This window comes from Anguilla rostrata, chromosome 6 (assembly GCF_018555375.3).
Source record: "Anguilla rostrata isolate EN2019 chromosome 6, ASM1855537v3, whole genome shotgun sequence".
Classification (NCBI taxonomy): domain Eukaryota; kingdom Metazoa; phylum Chordata; class Actinopteri; order Anguilliformes; family Anguillidae; genus Anguilla; species Anguilla rostrata.
Window position 1 is genome coordinate 14709964 of NC_057938.1, and position 21229 is coordinate 14731192.

Consider the following 21229-nt stretch of genomic DNA (forward strand, 5'->3'; position numbering starts at 1 on the left):
AAACGACTGCACAGTTAAAATCAGGGTGAGGTCTCCTCTCCCCACCACAATTAGCTGTGCGGCTGAACTCAGGATCAGTTCTTCCCACAAGCTGACTGTGCAGCTGAAGTGAGCCAGATCCCCAGATCAGCCAGTGGTTGCCCAGCGGGGATCATGGCCCCAGACGATCTGGTGACCGTGCAGACATAGCAACCCAGCTTCTTCAAAAACACTGTTTTGTGTCGCCCTTGACGACACTGTGGTCCACCAACCACCTCCTGAAAAACACTGCTGCAAAGACATGACATAGATCATTGGAATCCAATCAGAGCTTTGGGGGAAAAAAACAAGGAAAGTTTGGAAAAACTGACTGAAGTGTGCTAAAAACATTTAATGGGCTTTTTTCATGAGAAACTCTTTTAATGTTCATAGTGTGGCAGGCTCACGGGTGTGGGGTTTCCACGTCACCAATTCAATAACTAAACAATCACACGAAACACGACTGGAGTGAAATAGGGGGATTTATTTAGGGAAAATTTACACAAGGAGGGGAAGGGGAAATTCAGCAACCAATCCAAAGTCCACAATCCGTTCTCGTTGTCCTTTTCCGTAATCCAGGGATATCCAAAAAACCAGGTCCTCAGCCAAAACAGTTCGGTACACAGCGGGGTTAGTCAAACAGTCCGGGTCACAACAGGTAATCACACAGATAATTCTCGCTCTCTCTTACTCTCCACAACACGCGTTTCCCTCACGGTACTTTGCGCCGTTTGTTCACTTCACCTCCCCTTTTATCCCTCTGCCCTTAATGGCTTAATTAGGCCCAGGCTTGCCTCGTTGGAGCAGGAAGTCCATATAAGGCTCGGGGTGGAGCCAGCGGCGGCAACGTATCTGCCCTCAATTACTACTCCCCTCACCTCTCCCTGCCGTCTGCCACACACCCCCCCCCTCAGCTCCGACCGGGAGGGAGGGGCGGTCCAGCTCCCTAGAGCATCCCTCCTGGAGAGGGCATCGGCATTTCCATGTGCTGCACCTGATCTGTGGATGACAGAGAATGCAAAGGGTTGTAAGGATAGGAACCAGCGGGTGACCCGGGCGTTACTGTCCTTATTACGTGACATCCAAACCAGTGGTGCATGGTCCGTTACGAGGGTGAAGTGCCGTCCCAATAGGTAATACTTCAGCGTTTCCAGGGCCCACTTGATCGCTAGACATTCTTTCTCCACAGTGGAATATCTTTGCTCCCGTGGTAACAGCTTCCGGCTAATGTATACGACTGGGTGTTCCTCACCTTCTTGTAGCTGTGATAGGACGGCCCCCACCCCTGTTTCGGACGCATCGGTCTGCACCACCAGTGGTTTGGAGAAGTTTGGAGTCACCAGCACGGGTCCAGAACACAGTGCTCCCTTTAAGTCCTGGAAGGCCTTCTCCGCCTCCTCGGTCCATATCACCTGGGCGGGCAGACGGCTCCTGGTCAGATCCGTCAGGGGGCTGGCTCGGGAGGCAAAGTTGGGAACAAATCTCCGGTAGTAGCTCGTCAACCCCACAAACGTGCGTACTTGCTTCTTGGTGCGGGGGCGTGGCCAGTCCCGAATCGCCTCCACTTTCTTCACCTGGGGTTTTACACATCCCCTCCCGATCGTGTACCCCAGGTACTCAGCCTCCCGTAGGCCGAGTCGACATTTTTTTGGGTTAGCTGTTAGCCCCGCCCCCCTTAAGGCCTGTAAAACCGCATTCACCTGGTTTAGGTGGATCTCCCACTCGTTCCCGTGGATTACAATATCGTCAAGGTAGGCTGCGGCATACTCACGATGGGGACGGAGAACCTGGTCCATCAACCTCTGGAAGGTGGGTGGGGCCCCGTGTAATCCAAAGGGCAGCTTTTTGTAGTGGAACAGCCCATCAGGGGTGGCAAAAGCAGTTTTCTCCCGTGCCTCGGGAGCTAAGGACACCTGCCAATAACCCTTTGTCAGGTCAAGTGTGCTGATAAACCGGGCGGTCCCCAGCCGTTCTATTAGTTCATCAATTCGGGGCATCGGGTAGGCATCGAACTTCGAGATTTCATTCAATTTTCTAAAATCATTACAGAAGCGAATGGTGCCGTCTGGTTTCGGCACCAACACTATGGGGCTGCACCACTCACTATTTGACTCTTCGATGATTCCTGCTTCCAACATCATCTTTACTTCGTCCCTTATGGCGTCTCTCCTCGCTTCTGGTATGCGGTAGGGTCTCAATTTTACCTTTTTCCCAGGTTCAGTGATGATGCGGTGCTGTACCAGATCGGTGTGTCCCGGTTCACTGGAGAACACATCCTGGTTCTGGCCGACCAACTCCCTCAGCTCTTGCTTCTGTGCTTGGCTCAGCTGCTCCCCCAGTGGCACCTCCACAGGCTTGGTCTCTGTAGTAGCTTTCTTCGGGGGAATAGAGTATAGTACCTCACGTGCATTCCATTTTTTCAACAAATTCACATGGTAAATCTGGGTCAGATGCCTACGCCCCGGCTGTCTGACCCTATAATTAACCTCACCCACCTTCTCAAGGATCTCATATGGCCCGTTCCATCGGGCCAAAAACTTACATTCTGTGGTGGGGACCAACACCAACACTTTGTCGCCTGGCTGGAAGTCTCTTCGTTGCGCCCCTCTGTTGTACACCCGCGCTTGGGCCTCCTGTGCCTCCTGCATGTGTTCTCGTACCAGGGGCCACAGGGTTGCCATCCGGTCTCTCATGTCTTCCACGTGTTCCACCATGGTTCGATGGGGCGACGGTTGCTGTTCCCAGGCTTCTTTAGCCACGTCCAGTAGTCCTCGGGGTCGTCTCCCGTACAGGAGTTCAAAGGGAGAGAAACCTGTTGAAGCTTGGGGCACTTCTCGGATCGAGAACATCAGGTAGGGTAGTAGCTGGTCCCAATTCCTCCCGTCCGCCTCCATCACCTTCTTTAGCATCTGTTTTAGGGTTCGATTGAATCTTTCCACCAATCCATCGGTCTGCGGGTGGTACACTGAGGTGCGCAACTGGGTTATTTTCATTAGCTTGCAGAGATCCTTCATGATTCGCGACATGAACGGGGTTCCCTGGTCGGTTAATATCTCGTCGGGGATGCCGACTCGGAGAACAGCATGACTAGCTCCCGTGCGATTCCCTTGGTAGCCATGGTGCGCAGGGGGATGGCTTCTGGGTACCTGGTGGCATAATCCAAAATCACCAGTATGTATTGGTGACCTCGGCTGCTCTTGGGTAGAGGTCCGATCAGGTCCATTGCGATCCTGCTGAAAGGGACTGAAAGGATGGGTAGGGGAATTAAGGGCTACGAAAGTGTGGTTTTGGAGCCACCTGTTGGCACTCCGGGCAACTGCGGCAGTAATCTTCCACTGCCCTCTTCGCACCAGGCCAGTAAAATCGTGCCTTGATCCGGTCTAGGGTCTTCTCCACCCCTAGGTGGGCCCCAAGAAGGTGGGAGTGCGCCAACTGCAGGACAGTTTGTACGAAGGGTCGGGGCACCAACAACAATTCCAAACATTCGTCGTTTTTCTTCACCACCTGATACAACAATTTCTTCTTTATCGAAAAATGAGGGTACGTAATCTGACTTACCCCCTCGATAGGCTTTCCATCCACCACTGTCACCTGCTGGAGAGCGCTGGCTAGGTTGGAATCCTCCAACTGGGCCGTCCCAAACCGGCCCATTAGAGAGGCGGGCTCTGGCGCCACCTCGTGATCCATTGGGAATATGCTGTCCAGACTCTCCTCACCTTCCTCCAGTCTTGCATCACCTGCGTCGTCCTCAGAGAGGGGTTCTGTTGACGCCTGGGGGTCCACTTCCTGGAATCCACACATCTGGCTATCACCCCTTCTGGTGTCCCTCCCGCCTCTCCGGCTTCCTCCTCCCTTTTGGTTCCCTCGTCTCCCCACGTCTCCGGACATACTGGCCCACAGTGGACGGAACATCGGGGAATCTCTCCCGATAAGGACCGGCACCGGTAGGTTTGGGACGACTCCCGCTGGTCCCGTGTGTTGTCCCTTTGTGGTCTGTAGGTGGAGGAGTGTGGTAGGGTAGTTCTTAGTTTCACCGTGTATACATGTGATGGCCACGGTGTCAGTCAGGTTCGGGGACTGGGCGTAGTCGGGGCGGATCAGGGTCACCATACTCCCGGAGTCCAAAAGTGCTGTGGTGTCCTTTCCATTGGCCCTTACCGGGGTAACAGGGGTAGGACTACTTTCCTCCGCCCAGCATGTCATCAGCAACCCACAGGGACGCCCGGTGGCTACCTCACTGGCTGAGGCCGAAGGCATCTGGACATCACGGTTTGGACAGCTCCAGGCGATGTGTCCCGGCTCACCACACTCGTAGCACTTCCTGCCGTCTGTGTTCAGGAAGGGGCGTCGTCTCGGGGAGCTGACCATCGGGGTCCCTCCATCCCTGGTCGTGGTCCAGGCCTGGTCCTCCGTCCTTTTCCGCTCTTTCGGGCGAGTGGAGGGTTCCGCCTTCAGTGGTCGTCCGCTGCGCAGGACCTCCAAAGCCACCTGTTGACCTTCCACCAGTTCCACCAGCTGATCCGCGCTCTGTGGGTTAGCTTGGCTTGCCAACTTCTTAGCTTCAAATGGGAGAGAGCGTAGAAATTTATCTATGACCACTTTCTCGAGGGGCGTGGTCGTCAGTGGTTCCGCCGTTAGCCAGCTCTTGGTCAGCCTAATCAGATCATGCATTTGTGATCGGGGGGACGCTGTGGCATCATACGTCCAATCATGGAACCGTTGCGCCCGGCCGATCAGTGTGTAACCATACCGCGCAGGATCTCCTTTTTCAGCCCCTCATAGTGCGTCGCCTGTTCAGCCGTCAGATCCTGATAGGTCTTCTGTGCCGCGCCTGACAGGAAGGGTGCTAGCAGGCTGGCCCATTGCGCCTGGGGCCATTTCTCCCTAGCCGCCGTCCTCTCAAAGGCTTGGAGGTAAGCCTCGATGTCATCAGCTTCTGTTAGTTTCAGCAGAAACATACTGGGTTTAGGATGGGAGACTGCTGCGCCTGCAGCCACGGCAGCATGGGCGGCTGTTAGCTGGCTGAGTTCAGCTCGCAGGAGAGCGGTCTGCTGACGCTGTTCCTCCAGCAACTCCCGATGCATAGCCTGCTGCGCTATGTTGGTCTCCACTAGTTGCTTCACTAAGGCTTCCATTATGCTCCGTGTCTGTTTAGTTATTGAGCTTGGGTAGTGCCCGCATTCTCCACCATATGTGGCAGGCTCACGGGTGTGGGGTTTCCACGTCACCAATTCAATAACTAAACAATCACACGAAACACGACTGGAGTGAAATAGGGGGATTTATTTAGGGAAAATTTACACAAGGAGGGGAAGGGGAAATTCAGCAACCAATCCAAAGTCCACAATCCGTTCTCGTTGTCCTTTTCCGTAATCCAGGGATATCCAAAAAACCAGGTCCTCAGCCAAAACAGTTCGGTACACAGCGGGGTTAGTCAAACAGTCCGGGTCACAACAGGTAATCACACAGATAATTCTCGCTCTCTCTTACTCTCCACAACACGCGTTTCCCTCACGGTACTTTGCGCCGTTTGTTCACTTCACCTCCCCTTTTATCCCTCTGCCCTTAATGGCTTAATTAGGCCCAGGCTTGCCTCGTTGGAGCAGGAAGTCCATATAAGGCTCGGGGGTGGAGCCAGCGGGCGGCAACGTATCTGCCCTCAATTACTACTCCCCTCACCTCTCCCTGCCGTCTGCCACAATAGTTACGACTTTGAAAGTGAGTCTTGATCTTTACTGACGTTGAAAATGACTACTTTTGTTTTTATAAATCCTCTAACTTCCATGCTTCAAATGCACCCAAAAACATAATATGTAGCATCCCATAGGAAAGCAAAATCCAAGAAGAGATCTCATAGTTGTTTCTTTCATTTCTCCTAGACACAAATGAGCCATTTTTAATACTAAAGGTGAGACCAAAGGCTCCTTCTCCTACTTCTCAAATTCAACTCAGGAGAAAAAACCACATATAATCTCATTTATGTCTTGTCTTAAGATTTTTCCTCTGGGATTTACCAAAAAAAATCAAGTAATATTTTAGTTTTTCAAAGTGATTGTGTCCCTGCACATATATTTGAAGATCTGCACTTCATAAAGCCAACTAGACTTCACAAATTTTGTTGCCCCCTTCCCCCTTACTTCTCAATTTGTGATCAGTAAATGTTCCTGTCGAGTCACTGCTGTGCTGTCTACACACAGAGCGATGCAGCAGAAGGGCATGCATTCGCCCACGAGTCAGTGACTACTTCCCACCCTAAAGCCACACAGTGCTACAGGAGAGCTAATGCCAATCAGCAGAGAACAGAGAATAAGCTCATCCTGTTCCTGAAGGGACCAAGGCAGTTTTTACCCTAACTCTGTGAACTCTTGGAATGCCACAGTGATAGCCAAGGCTATGGGGTTCAGCCAGTGCTTCAGACACTTTGGACCAGTGACCAGTACATGTAATAGTGAAGTGAAAAACAGGCAGAACAGCCTGTCCTCAGACAAAGGCAACTGCCATCACATGCTTTGGAGAACGCATGCATGTCTGCACTCTCAGAAACTGATTAAGAACATGGCTTTGAAGTGACAAGCTTATGATTAGGCACTCAAAAAATAAGAAAGAGAAAATATAGGATGACATCATACTTATACAACAATCATTTTACGCTGCTGTAATTAATTCTTTGTTGTCACTTTGCTAGTTTGTGCTTTGCAAACAGCATGAAGGGTGTTACAGCTCATGTAAGTGGAATGATTAAATGAGCATAGTAATTAAGTATGTGAATACTATTGCAGTAGTGCGTGCCGCCAGCAGAGCTACAATTCTCTGGTTGGGGACATTTGATTAACTCTGAATGTAATACATTTCTAATTAAATTTGGTGGCCAATTCGAATAACAGATAGGTAATTCAACCATTGTTACAGCAATATTACTCATGGGACACACAACCTAACTAAAACAATTATGCCCGATTTAAATGTGAAAGGTTATGGATGACATATCCTTTCGGAGACTGTTCTGTGATCTGTGAATGGATGATGTAACTCTCTTTTTGGCTTTAAGACACAATAAAAGATCAGACAAAGACATTCATGGAACCAGGTCTGATGACTGGTCATCGATCGCTTCACCCTGAGGTGCGACATTATAACCCTGTAAGCGAGATGCCCCTTGACTAATGGTTTTTTTCCATGGTCCAATCAATAATGAACTGTGATATTCCCACAGAGTATACTGCATTGAAAGCACTGGGGGTGGGGGGGTGGGGGGGGGGGGGATGGGAGAGGGTTGAGCTGGAGATCAGTGGGGTCACCCCTGGACTCATATTCCCTCCCCAGACGTGCGTGACGCGCGTCGCCTCTTTGGCCTACAAGACTTCCCGTTGACTGAACTTGTACCACAAGGGCTCAATCGTCAGACAGGCCTATTTTCACCACAGTCTTAAGCTCTTATTATGTGCCTCAAATCATCACTGCGCATCTGCTTAAGGTTCACAGAGAATGCTTTTAAAAGCATTGCAGCAACCCCCTTATGCACTCAGGTAAAGTACACAGTGATTTATTAGGACTTTCAAGCAGACGGTAGTCCTTTTCTCTCTGTATGCTCTTAAAGTTCTGTACTTTAAAAGATTCTATCTTTAAAATCACAGTCACTGGCGAAATAAGAAAGGACAACCCTTAATATATCAAAGTATAATATGAAAAAGCAAATAAAGGAACACAACAAATATATAAAAGATATTTTAAACATTTTTAGTTATTAATATTTTAACATGCAAATTAATATGTGTACTGTGGAATGTATTTTTAACCAAATGATTTTACTGCATATTCTAAAATTCACACATAGAATTAGGCTACACATTTACAATTTGAACACTTTTTTGTGGTGTATGCTGTGTAATGCTGTGTTTTGTAGTTGTCCATGACCATGAAATGCACTTTTGTACGTCGCTTTGGATAAAAGCGTCTGCCAAATAAATGTAATGTAATGTAATTATACTTCAAGAGCACTCAGTACCATGAGACAGGGGGACCTAGATACTACAGTAGCACCCAAAGACTCACTGAGATTCCCAGGGCCACAGAGGCTCCACCAAAACCATTGTTTCTTTACACAAGTACATGATGAGTTGCAGCGGCCAGACAGGAAGTGACCTCATTAAAGAATATTCTCAATCCTCAGAGGGTGAGAATAATGTGGAGAAGTATCCGTCCATTAAATCCTACTGTTTCCACCTGCTGAATTATTGAATAGAGACCACACTCAGTGCCAACCCGGGGTGCATTAGGGGATGACATCACCCCACTTTAGTAAGCCATATAAGCACATCTTTCATTCATAAAGTAATTCATTTGAGGCCATTTTTGTCTCTGCTGTCTCTGAATCAGCCTCTAAATCCCAACCCTCAGTCATTCAGGAAGCAAGTCATGAGCGACGGTGACTCTCATCAACATTCATAAAATCTCTCTGGGTTAGGACCACCTTTTGAGGAGCTGTATGTTTTAATGTAGCAACTGACTCAATCTGCACTGATACTTCGAATCAGAGAGCGGTTGAATCGGCCCAAAAAGCCATGCTTCTGCCTTCAGGCTGTAGATCAGGTGTAACAAAGGTTTCTTACTTTAACAGCTGTTAGGCAGCCTTGCATGGACAGTTTTTGGATAAAATAAGAACAAGGACGTGCTCCAGCTGCAGGTCATGTAAACAACAGCTCAGGGGTTCAGAACGAGTTTGACCATTCATCTCATTACCCTGCACATCATAAAAACACATCAGATCTGAAGGAAACTGAAATGAACTGAATTCAATTTGCTTTTAATGGCTCTTTGGTCAGCCAGCAGCATGTGGTGGCTTGCCTCCTAGGTGCTCTGATCCACAGCTCTTCCGAGACTCTTGCGCCCACCCCCGTACATGTGCTGAGTACTTCCTCTTGCAAGGGCTCTCAAAAAACACAGAACAGATCAGGGTTACAGGACCAACCCCCCAACCCCACACAAATGGCAAAGCCAGGGATGCCCTTACTTGCTGGCACCTTTCCCAAAACAACCACACTGTAAACAAGAAACCATCTCTGGATCTCTGCAGTAAACATATGAATCGCCAAACCTTGCGCTGGCCATCTCTAGTCTCTCTATCCCTCACTCACCACCCTCCACCCTCCAACTCCACCTCCACCTGAAGCACATTTGGTCTGCCAGCGCCTGATTGGCAGTTCCTTGGGATTACCATTGACCCAAAAAAACTAGTGCCGCCTCTTGTGATGAGAGTGCTGCAATCAGGGCTTCCTGTCTGGGCACAGTGCCCATGTGCCAGAGGGCATCACGGAGAGAGCCGTTGTCAGGGAGAAGTCACGGAAACCTGTGGCTCATTAGCCTGTGTTGATTGCGGAAATCAGGAGAACGAAAGCAAGCAAGTCTATCCCGGTCTCCATTTTACAGATGTGAACAACCTTCTCAAATATGCTTGCTCATACAATATAGACATACTCACAGCACTTTTCACATGAGACAGGTCCCTCAGTGTTAGGAGTCTTTTACTGCCAACATTTTTTTTCATTGAAAAAGTTCTGAAATATAATTTGCCTGAATTTACTGTATCAATGTTTCCCTGGCAGAGGTCAGATATCAAACACAATGCTTATAATACACTCCTTTAAAATATACAAGGACATACATACACAGTCGTTGCTCAATAAACCAAAGACAAATAGACAAGTTGTAGATATCGAGGCAATAATACATAACATGCTTTCCAGTCCAAGCCACAGAACAGGGCAAACATGCATTGGTTTTCAGCAGCGCATTTCTTCAATGTGCATCAATTCTTTACAATGATTTGCTCAGCCACATCACCCCGACCAGCTGACTCTTGTCAGCGCTGCTGACAGTAACCAAATTTCACACGACTACCAACCATTTCATTTTTCCATGATTTCAAAATGGGTTAAAACCAATTTCAAAAGGTGCACATTTTCCACAAGGAAATCAGGGCATTGCCAAAGGGATTTGGCAGAACACATTCATAAACACCAGCTGACACGAAAGCAACGTCGAGAGAAGACCACAATATCTGCGTCAGTTTGGGTCTTAATGGTGATGACAACACGGTCTCACACACTATTGAATAGCAGGAACAACCACACGATTAGCCTCACAGTACATCAAAATGAAATGTATACTTCAATTAGAAGTAAAGCTTTTGACCACAGAAATTACACTAGGATCACAAAAAAGTCAGACCAGCCCACAAAGCACTGGTACGGTTTCATGCATTTGTAAGCATTTTGAGTGGTTATAAACAATGTGTCCACAGGGTGGCGGTATATAATGCAGGTGGTGTGAAGTGGGCTTTCGTTAGGTTTGAAGTGGCATTACACAACTGCCTAGAGATCTGATTGGAGAGTGAGGGCCACAAGAAATTACCTGTTACATTACCGTCCGATATAAGCAACTCCAGAGAAAATATTGTCTCTGGCAACTCTGAGGAAAGGCGAGAAAGAGCCGTGAGGTTAACAACATAAGCGTTCTGACTATTTGAATTAAGTTTTACATGGCATTAGAGTATAGTTTGTGAGAGACGCTAATAATACAGTATTCTACTGCTGTATCAGTAACCGAACAGGCCTACTAGTTTTTGATCGGTTTTTGAAATGCGTTGTGAAGGCGGGCATTTGTTCAGCGAGACCTCAAGGACAGTCGTTTGGGACGCCACAGAACTGTTCTGTAGACATGACACATGCAAAAATGTCAAATCTGACTCGCGGATAATTGATTGGAAGCATACAAATAAATCATATTAGTTACTAACTTCCAGCATAAATTGCGCATCGTGACTTATACAATTGGTTTCGGAGAAAATAGACATTTAACGGTTGCGTCTGTGAACAATTTAGCAGTCTTTTGCTAGGCTTTCTTCCCGTTCCGTTTGCACTGAAATGAGAGTACGCTGGCCGTAGTAATGTCCTCCATATGGTGGCGCTAGCATTGCTCCAACACAGTTGAAAGATATTGCGGCCGCCGACCGAAATTCTGCCCGCGTGGCGCGTATCCGTGCAGGCTAAGCTCAAGCAGTGGGCTTCGAGAACCTGGCCAAAGCCGAAAACCTCGCAATTTTTCTGTGATATTGGAAATGAAAGCAATTTAGACTAAGCGTCCGAAGCATCACTCACATGTCAGGGAATAATGACGCAGCCATCAAAGTGAATTTAAGCCGGAGTGGAACAAAGCAAAACGTAATTCCGGAAAGAACCCGTGATCTCGGACACATGCTAGCAGTTACCAGTTCGAATGGACCCAGCGACCGCTGGCACAGCAAGACACGTGCAAAGACTGGCCCCGGTGTTCTGCAGGATCCACCTAACCGTTCCCTAGTTCTCATGGCGTGCAAGGCAGGGGACAAAATTCTGCTCGCAGTCATTGTAAAAGCCAACCTTTTTCTGGGATATCTACTGACCCCACTGGATGTGAACCCAAAAGAGAGAGAGCAGGTACTCACAGTTTTGTCATCAGTTGTTCACTTTGTATTAAGGCAGCTTTAACTCCAAAGCTCCAACAATTAGCCAGCATGGTGCATGAATGTTGTTCACTTAAACCTTCACGACAGTCATAAACTGGGTTATGTGCTTTAAATCAGAGAAGAAATTTGAAAGGTAGTTAAAATGCCTGTTCATTTTCTTCATAGAGTGTCACAGACATATAACAAAGAGGTAGACACAGTCACAAGCACAACTCTATTTGGACCACAATTATATAAAGGCTGACATGCACATTTTCTATTAAGGCTTTAACAACCAAAATGACTCTCTCTCTTCATATCGACTGTATATTCTGCGGTCAAGCTATGTTCATGTTCATAGGCACCATATGCTTTCAATTTTTTCAAAAGCAATAATAACAGTTATTTCAGAAGGGATAGTACGGTTCTTGCCCCATATTTTGCTGAAGTCCTCCTTGATGTTTGACAGTTTCAAACGTTGTGTTGGCCGTCTGACATACGTGGAACGGGGAAGTGGCTGACTGCCTGCTAAATCAACACAAATGTGGAATACAGATTGCAGTGCCTGTCAGGGCAAAGGGGCTTGGGGTTACATACAGGTCAGGTGACTTCTCCAACCCCTACTTAAAGGGGATTTGGGGCTGTTATCCCAAATAGGGGTTCCCACAGGGGCCTAGGGATGCCTGAGGGTCTGTCAGCCTCAGGAGCCCATCTGCCAAATTAAAATAATTACTGCACCTTAATACTTATTAATATTATTATTCATCTTCTGAAATAACTGCACTTACAATAAAAAACAAACAGCTACATATGCACTTGAAATGTTACTTTAGAGAAAGTCAATTGTTGGACATGAAAATGAAAGTATCAAAATATCAAAGTCAGATGTTTGATATTTCCAACTCGCTGCTCCCCCCAAGTTTTATTTTGTCACAGGGCTGACCTTGGTGCGTTATAAACGCGGGGGTCTGTGACGAACACAGTTAACATTTACAGCCACACATTTACATCAAAATGACAAAAGGAATTACTGAAAGATGAATAACGATACACTGCATGAGTATAGCTTTTTTAGTCACCATCAGTGTGTACGACCCACACCTGGACAATGCAAGCCAGTCTCTTCGCACCAGAATGCTCACTACATATCAGCTGAGCTGCAGAGGGTGGAAATTATTACGGCAATTAAATTGCCAATCATTTGGTAGAGTGAGAGGGCCAATTGGGGAAAAGACTAGGAATTGGTCTTGTAACCAGACACGTTCACTTCACCAAAATGAGCTATGGGAACAGAGGTTACGCAAGCTCTGTAGGGCTCCTTGGATGCATGTCTTCCGACCATATAAATAATGTAAAGATAACGCAAAAATAATGTACTACTGTCCAAACAAGACGAGGCTCAGCAGGATGTTAAGCAAAACTAGAAGTCTCTGGCTTTGCCAGGCATTGCTTATCCCGCCGGCATACGCAAGAGGAAGTGCACCAGTGCTGGTAGACTACCTTGGAGAAAGGGGATATTCTCATAAGGCTGCTTTCATTATTACATATGAAGAATGATAAGTGGACATGTGTAAGTTAGCTGCTCCCCCGGCCCCCAGCTGAAATCCCTTTTCTCTTTCATATGCTGAGAATCTCAGAGAGCTCACCATTAATCATCCAACTGTTCACACCCCCCTTCTAAAGATAAATAAATAAATACATAGGTAAGTAAGTAAGTAATGCTGGCTTGCCTCCCGCTCCAGATCCCCTCCCTATGTGGGTAACTGAAGTGATCGATATTACAGTACAGTCATATGGGAAACTGTCTGGCACCAATGCCAGATGAACTGAGCAGATACAGAAAGTGCACTGTAGTTTCACATTACCCGTATACTGTAGCTGTGCGCAGTGAGCAGGGACTCCTGGACAGCAGAGGCTGAGACAGTGCATGTGCATAAGGCTACATTGCTCAACTGTGCTACTGCAAAGGCTAACAGCTAAACTGCAACAGCCATTTTCACAGTAAAAATGCTAGGCACAAGAAGAGGCTTTGAAAATGGCTGCTCTGACTGTGTAAGGGGCAAGTGACAGGGAGAGCCAAGAAGCAACATTTATCTTGGCGTTGGTCAATCACACACACCTGCCTGCAGCCATCTGTGGCCTTCTGTGCAGCCTTCCAATGCAGTAACTGCGCTGGTAGACTGCAGAGAAGAAAAGTAATGGCTGTCTGCATGTTTTCTAGATGTGCCACCCTGAGTTTGAAGGGGGACATGCTTTCAGTGATGACTTGTCCTTCATTGGGAAATGTGTTTGTGTTCCTCTACATGTGTGTGAGCATGTCTATTACTTGACCATTTCTCCTGTATAAATATGCATTGAAAAATGTTTTGTATGAAGAATATAAACAACCATTGTGACTTCACCATTTTCTTCTCTGGTATTTGGCTGTAACTTTACAGTCAGGATGGTTTATAACCAGTCACTTCAGCAGTTCCAGTTCCAGTGGACCACGGAACCAAAAAAAGAGCCTACCTGTTCAAACTCTCGGAGGGTGTGTGTCTGAAGGGGCGGTCCTTTCTCAGTCTCCTCACTTGAAAAATCTGAAATAGAAAAAGGGTCAGCTTAAAAGTAAAAAAAGAAATGCATATAAATCCAACAGTTTTAATGGTGGTATCATCACAGATGAGGACATTGTAGTTCATGTGAACGCGACGTACAACTGCACCATGGGACTAAGGGCGGCCCCAGCACCCAAACTACAGTGCTGGCAAGAAAAAGACTGAACCGGTGATTATGGGGGTTTCAGGCATTCTATTTTGAACCTTGCAAATACCATTTGGATGCTTGACAAAATACTTCTCAGACTGCATCATGGGTGCATTTGATCACAGGGGCTTTTTTTTATTAGAACGTGGCACAGTTTACGAGCTGTGTCACCCGCACAGCAATCACCCAGGGAATTCACACGCCATTTTTTTTTTTGTCCTCCCCGTTCTCATGGAACAGAAACGAGGCGCGTTGGAACTGCTCCGGAGCCAGATGGCAGGCAGTTCCTCAAAATGTGGAGGGAAAATTCTGAGAGAGAAAAAATCGGCAAGATAAAATGACGATGTGGTTTTCCGAGGGTCCCAATGGGCTTAATCACAGCCACACTGGCAGCAATTAGACATCTTTCAGTTCCTAAAATTTATGGTGCCAGGTCATTATGTGTTATTACAAACAGCGAGATGTGTTCTGGATCCGGGCCTGAAGTTTGGCTGGCCCAATCCGAGCGGTTGTGAAAAAGTGCGGACTCTGCACCTTCAATACAAAAACGCTGAACATTAATGTCACGAGTCCAACTGCACGACGAGGTATTTTTGTTCAGTAATGAGAGCACTTCACGTCAAGTTTTCTGCATTCATTCCCCTTCTCTCCAAACTGAAAGGAAAGAATACTGTGTGTTTCTAGTGCTTTTGAAGCAGACAAATACTATGCAGCTTAATTTGGTGTACCATGCTGTCGACTTGTACCAAGTCGACTAATTAATGCATAAGGGCCAAAGTAGAGAAACAACGGAGAGCAAAAAGTCATAACCAAATCCACCAAAAAACAAAATATAATGAATCAACTGTAACATGCTTCCTTGTCTTGTACCTTGGGCCTAATTTTTTAAAGCACGCCCTTAAGTGTCTACCCATATTAATGACTTAGACTGATGGACGAGTTGACTGAATAATTGTTTGCTTAAACTGCTTGTATAAGCCAAATATGCTTTATATAATATTAGTACTAGGTGAACTGTGACTTTTAAGCATCTGATATTTGTTTTGCCTGAGAGTTTTGTTAATTAGAATTAATTAAAGAAGCCTGGTTTGCCTGGACCTATCACTGGGTTACTGTAGGGTTGGCATTCTTATGACATTAATTTACTTCATTTATAATGCCTCAACAGGTTGTAAACACTGCACTTTTAACAAATGTCTTAACTTACTTGACAGCTTATTTTATCAGTCCTGTAGCCAAACAAAAGAACCTCTTTAGTAGATCATGAATGTCGCCTCCCTTCATGTTAAGATCCTGTATTTCTTTGGATGTAGAGCCTTATATTGTCATTTTCTTAATTAGTTGATGATTAGTTAATGATGTCTTTCAGTTTGATGAATGCATATTTACGGTAATTGGAATAACCTGTGTATGATCGCTCTTTTAAATGCAGGTGTGTTTGGATTAAGTCAAACTCAGTTGCCGCCAGCTTTAGATTTTCCAGCCAAGTTGTCTGAATTCTCATCGGTTTTGACTTATGGGATTGAAAAACCAGCTGGCACTTGGCTTGTTTCCTAAAATTGGGTCAGTGTTATAAAAGCGCACAGTCTCTGTTAAAATAGCAAGATGAACTCATTACTGAACAAAAATAACTATATTTATGTTTTCTTAGTAACTATGATTTGTTCTCAGAAGCCAGTTAGCAGCTTGGTACTTTTTTCCTGAAACAATTTGACCTTTTATTTGGCTGTAGAGGTTCAAGGTTTTGGCTTCTTTCACAGACAGGTTACATCACATAAGATTTGGATTGTTAAATCTGCCTGACAATCTTGATCAAACTGTGAGGTTAGTACCTGTACATTTTAAATGCTAACAGTGAAGTAACGATGAAGGTTACAGAGTATCACTTTCAGTAGCATCTAACCAGTTTCTCTAAATTGGCGAAATCTTTGTAGTATAAATGTCTGAGGGTACAATCATTGAGACCATAGATTCCATAGCTATACTAACCAAATGTTGGCTCTATATTCTTACCACTGAATGTTCTTCTCTCCACTGTCAAAACTGAAACATTTCAAACGTTTCTCTTTAAATGCACCATATCAGTGAGTCTGTCCTTAGGCATACCTCTTCAAAAATATTCTAAAGTTAATTTGGCACAGAAAACACCTGTTACTAACCAGGTAGCCCTTGAGTGAGAAATTAGGATGGAATGACTCAGCAGTTGATTGTCAGGTTATGATAGAACATCTGTGCTGAGGCGTTTCCTGATGCGCTCACCTGTCATGTGACCTGCATTCCTGGACACATCCCCTATGTCTTCAGCATATTCCCTGAAACACAGGGCAATGTGAGGGATTGTTCAGACAAAAGGCAGAAGAAGTGGCTTATTCACTCCACAGTCAATACTGATAGTGGCCAGGCATGGGCAGGAGGGGGGGAGCTTGGGTGGTAGAGGGCTCAGTCACCAAACCACATGTCCTGCTCCCATACACAAAAAGTTTGAACTGTTGAGGACTTCAGTGCACAAGTGACTAGCTGCTCCATACTGCTCCGGTGTTAAACACAGTTCCTGGCAACGTGTAATTATGACACCACCACCAGCCGTAGGATCCACTGCAGCACATAGTCTCAGTATAAACATCTCATTCACTCTTCAGTCTGTTCAATTTTTAAACTGTCTGAAAAAATGATCATTTACATTACACCATATCCATTATCTAATAAACGTAGTTTCGAGGCAAAAAATATTTTTTAATGAAAAGGTATTTAGAGACAGTGCTGGCTTTAAGATTGTGTATATTCATAAACGTAAATATGAGCAAGACAGACAGACGATGGCTGGCTTCACTGATTACATGAATTAAATTCAAGAGAAACCTTAAAGCTCAAGAATATAAAGATTTCAGATCACTTAAATTTTGTGTGTGTATGTTATACAGAAAATGATCAAAAACAAAGGTCCTTTGCCAAAGATCCTGTCACTTTTGAGTAACAATCTGATGATTTATTATTCTGCAGAAAGACTGCATATTCAAAGTTGTTGGTCAAGATTAGAGAATCTTTCTAAGCCAGAGTCATGGGAAACAAAACCTAAACTAGTCTGAGTAAAAATGCTGGCTGCGTGGACTCATTTGTCATGATCCCCAGTCATTTACTTCAGAACGTTGACATGGCTTTGAGGGCCTTCGGGCATATCCTTCAATAGTTTACACAGCCATGTTTTCATAAAGGGCTATGGAAAGTCTCCTCAAACCATGTGTTTACCATAAGGGGGTGACAGTAGAATGAATTACATTACTGGGATATAAACGTCAATGGGTGGGTATAAGGCAAGATGTCTGGTTAGCGTGGTTGAAATAGAAAGACTAGCCAGTTAAGGTTGTCTAAGTTATTAACCATTTGTTCACTCTCTTTAAATGTGTTCACTGTTTGTTCCACCTGTAAATCCACATCTGATTCTACAACACACTGAGCTACAAACTAAAACAAGTGAGAAAACTAAGCACTCCTCTGCCGTGAACCTCAGGTAGCATTAGCAAGCATCACACTAACCTACTTTGAGTTCCACATTTCTTTCTGGAGTTTTGCCATTCGCTCTATTACAACACGGACACATGCAGCGCTTGCAACGACCGCTATGATAAACCAGGGAAATCTTTTTTCTAGTGTATGAGCTGAATGGAATCAGGTGTATAATGACTTCCACCTTCACCGAATCAGTTGGGTAACTCTGCCACATAGTGCAATTCGTACATTTATAGCCTACGAACGTGTATATGAAGTCTCGGCAAAATAGTCAACAATTTATACGGCTGGACATACAGTAATGTAAACCAGTGGTTCCTGCAGCCCTGTTCCAGAAAATCTATCGTCCTGTATTTCGTTTAATTTAAACCCTAATTTGGTACACCTGATTTTACTAATTATCAACTCAACGGGGCCTCGAGCTGTTAAATGAGCTGTGCTTTGTACGGGTTGAAGTGAAAAATCTCCAACACAGTAGCTACATCTCCAAGAACATGGTTGGGAACCACTGACGTAAACAATGTAAATGGCTGCGTACATAAACAACTGGATCAAAAAACGACTAAACCAGACAAGAACAATATGTAAATTTTCATGTCATAAATTCGGAACGGAACATTCAACACAAACCCTACAGGTTGCAGACTAACGTGATGACCGCTTGGTCCCTATTGTATTTTCTGTCATTCTTTAATTCCGTAATAAACTTCCAATCAAAGACTATCGCTGTCATTTAGGCTCTACTCATATTTTCCAAATGCACCCTGAAAGTACAATAATGTTTCATTTGAAAACTAATAAGTACTGTTTACAAGCAAAAAAAAAGGTACAAATGAATTATGTATTGCATGGCTAAGGGTACAGTTTTATGTACCTATAGAGTAGCACCCCACTGACATGCGTCTGTAGATTTTTAGGCACTTTTTAATACCTTTTTGTCCCAGTGTGTATACACGTCACCCAACCCGACCACTCGAAGATTATTATCTTCGGACATCATTCTCATAAAGCCATGAAATAGCCTACACGTTTTGACCCAGAAATCAATAGAAAATGTTATGTTTGCCTTCGTGAGGTGCTATGTGACTTGCAGCCCCTTTGTTCATAGAAAAGCGCATGCCATATTAACGCGTTATGATATTTCCTTTTGGGAAATAAATAAAAATAATTTACCCACCTAATTTATATAACCTATAGCTACGGCAAAACTGGTAATCGTGTATCGACAGAGCACATGCTATCGAAATCGTATGTGTATGTGCTCCTGTCTAACAGATCCAGTAACTCTACAGTATCGACAATGGCAGAGCTACGAAGGGCCTGGATATGCTTCCTTTCACCACGAACGCATCCTTCCATACTGATGGTATGCAGAGAGACGCGAGTTAAAACAATAGCTAATTTAACACGTCTTATTTCCACATTTGCCAAGAGCCACTGCTATGTCGGATACGCATCTCCCAATGTTGTAGCAATGCAAAATTGGCTAAATATGATATTAGTATCACAATACTAATTACAGAGCATACGTCCACAACGATCAATTTAGCCTGGTAAATCTATAGCAGCTAAACATCTTTTCCCACCTCACCTTCCAGTGCCTCGCCATGCCTGGTCTTCTGACGGTTCCCAGTCCATTTTTGTAATTTACAGGGCAACCGTTGCAGGATACCCCAGTCATTTCCATCGCCCCATGATGGAGAACGAGAGTATTATCGCGTTTCCAGACATCGTTCCACTGTTCAGATTGACAGATGCTGTTCGGATGCAAAATATGAATACAACATCCGAACCAGTGTTACACGGTCCGTCACCCCCCTTAATTAGCCTAATTATGTATGCGGGTTGATATTCACGCGCGGTTTTGGGGTTTAATGGTTAATAAATCAAATTAAAGGAAGGCCCTCTGTGCTCACGCTGACGCGTGACAGGAACTGCAAGCGCGTGCAGGGAGCTGTCCTCAGCTCAGTACTGTAGCTTGTTCAGGAAAGCGGAAGATATTTGCTTTTGTGAAAATAGCTTGAGGAAATATGTGATCTCTTCGTTTAGTTTGCTGTCCATTAGCACCACTGTTCGTCGGCTATCGTAAGTTCGGTTTGGTTCAGCTCTGCATTTTGTGTGTTGAAAGTACAAAAATATTTCTGTGCATTATCGTAAGAGCTGGATAGCGATGACCTAACATGTAATAAGGGAAGGTTTTCAATTTAATTAGGTAATGGGTAATGAGTAGCCAGTTTACTGTCGTTGTGGTGGGGGTGGTTATCATCTTATTTTATACACGTTTCTGTAATTTATATGCACAGGAGTGCATGCTAGCTTTTGTTTATTGATAAAAGAAAAAAATCAAGCAACTTCTGGAAATGCTGTTGCAAGGAAATCCTTGTTTCAGTTACAAAAAGGTAGATTGGAAACACAACGCTTTCAGTTCCTAAAATGTTGCGAGTTGTAGAGTTGGCCAGCTGTTATAAAGACTTATTGCACTCCTCTAATAGACAATGACAGTTGTAGGATAATAAACTACATGCATGGTTATGAAAACCTTTAATCTATAGTTTACGTGCTATACTTACATTATTATTATTCTTTTCCATCTGTTATCTAAACCTACTCTCCCAATTTAGGGTTGTGGGGGTTGGGTGGGTGGGGGTCCAGCATGCATTTGGGTGCAAGGTAGGAACCACACCTGGAAAGAGTACCAGTCCATCACAGGGTGAATATGCAAACACACACACTAACACCTACGGCCAATGCATCTAATCGGCATGTATTTTGGCTGTGGGAGGAGAGTTGAGAACTAAATACAATTCATTAATACATTTTAAGGCACATTATAGGGCTAGGAGGATTATAACATGTACCAGGCTACAGTTATACTGGAGGGAGTGAAACACAGCAAAATATTCTATGAACTCCAACTGTATACTCTGATAGAGTACATTTAATCCCTCATTGACACATATTAAACTCTGTTTGCGTTACTGTAAATTAACAATGATCATTTTAATGTGAACAAACCTCCAAACAGCACATCTGTTGCATCTCTCAGCCTTCAACCTTCCTGCATTCTGCTTTCAGACTACATTGTATTTCTTGTTTTTCATTTGCCAAGCACAGTAAATATTCAGTAAATATCCTGTCTGCAGTACCTTCTGTTTTCCTTCTTACTGTCATGACTCAATGAATCAGAATGGAGAATCAGAATCAGATTGAGTCAGGGAACTGAACCCACTCTTGTGCTTTGAACATCACATTGTTTTTTTTTTTTTTTTTTTAAACCATTTACAAGCACAAACACAAGTGTTCTTATCTGTTTGTGTAAATTCTGCAACTCCCCACTCCCTCCCCGAGTATCATTAGATGGTAAATCAGAATGGAGACTGTCAGTATTTCCCCCGGCTGAATTCTAAAACAATCTGTGCCTGAGAAAGACGTGGCCTTCTTCTTCATGGAAGAGAAAGTGTTATGGTATGAATTAGT

General features: G+C 44.8%; 1 protein-coding gene across 2 annotated transcripts in view; it reads right to left on the reverse strand.

The window, feature by feature from the left end:
- LOC135256613 (myomegalin-like) overlaps nucleotides 1–19704 on the reverse strand; it is a 72573-nt gene extending 52869 nt beyond the window's left edge. The window contains exons 1-3 of one of the 2 annotated variants that reach the window (XM_064338562.1): nucleotides 19344–19704; nucleotides 16505–16557; nucleotides 14012–14079 (exon numbers count right to left, since the gene is read on the reverse strand). In XM_064338562.1, coding sequence (XP_064194632.1) covers nucleotides 14012–14079; nucleotides 16505–16557; nucleotides 19344–19390 — 168 coding nt within the window. In that variant the 5' untranslated portion in view covers nucleotides 19391–19704. Of the gene's footprint in view, nucleotides 1–14011; nucleotides 14080–16504; nucleotides 16558–19338 lie in introns of both variants that reach the window. The other variant, XM_064338561.1, reaches the window with a different exon arrangement.
- Nucleotides 19705–21229: the final 1525 nt, after the last annotated feature.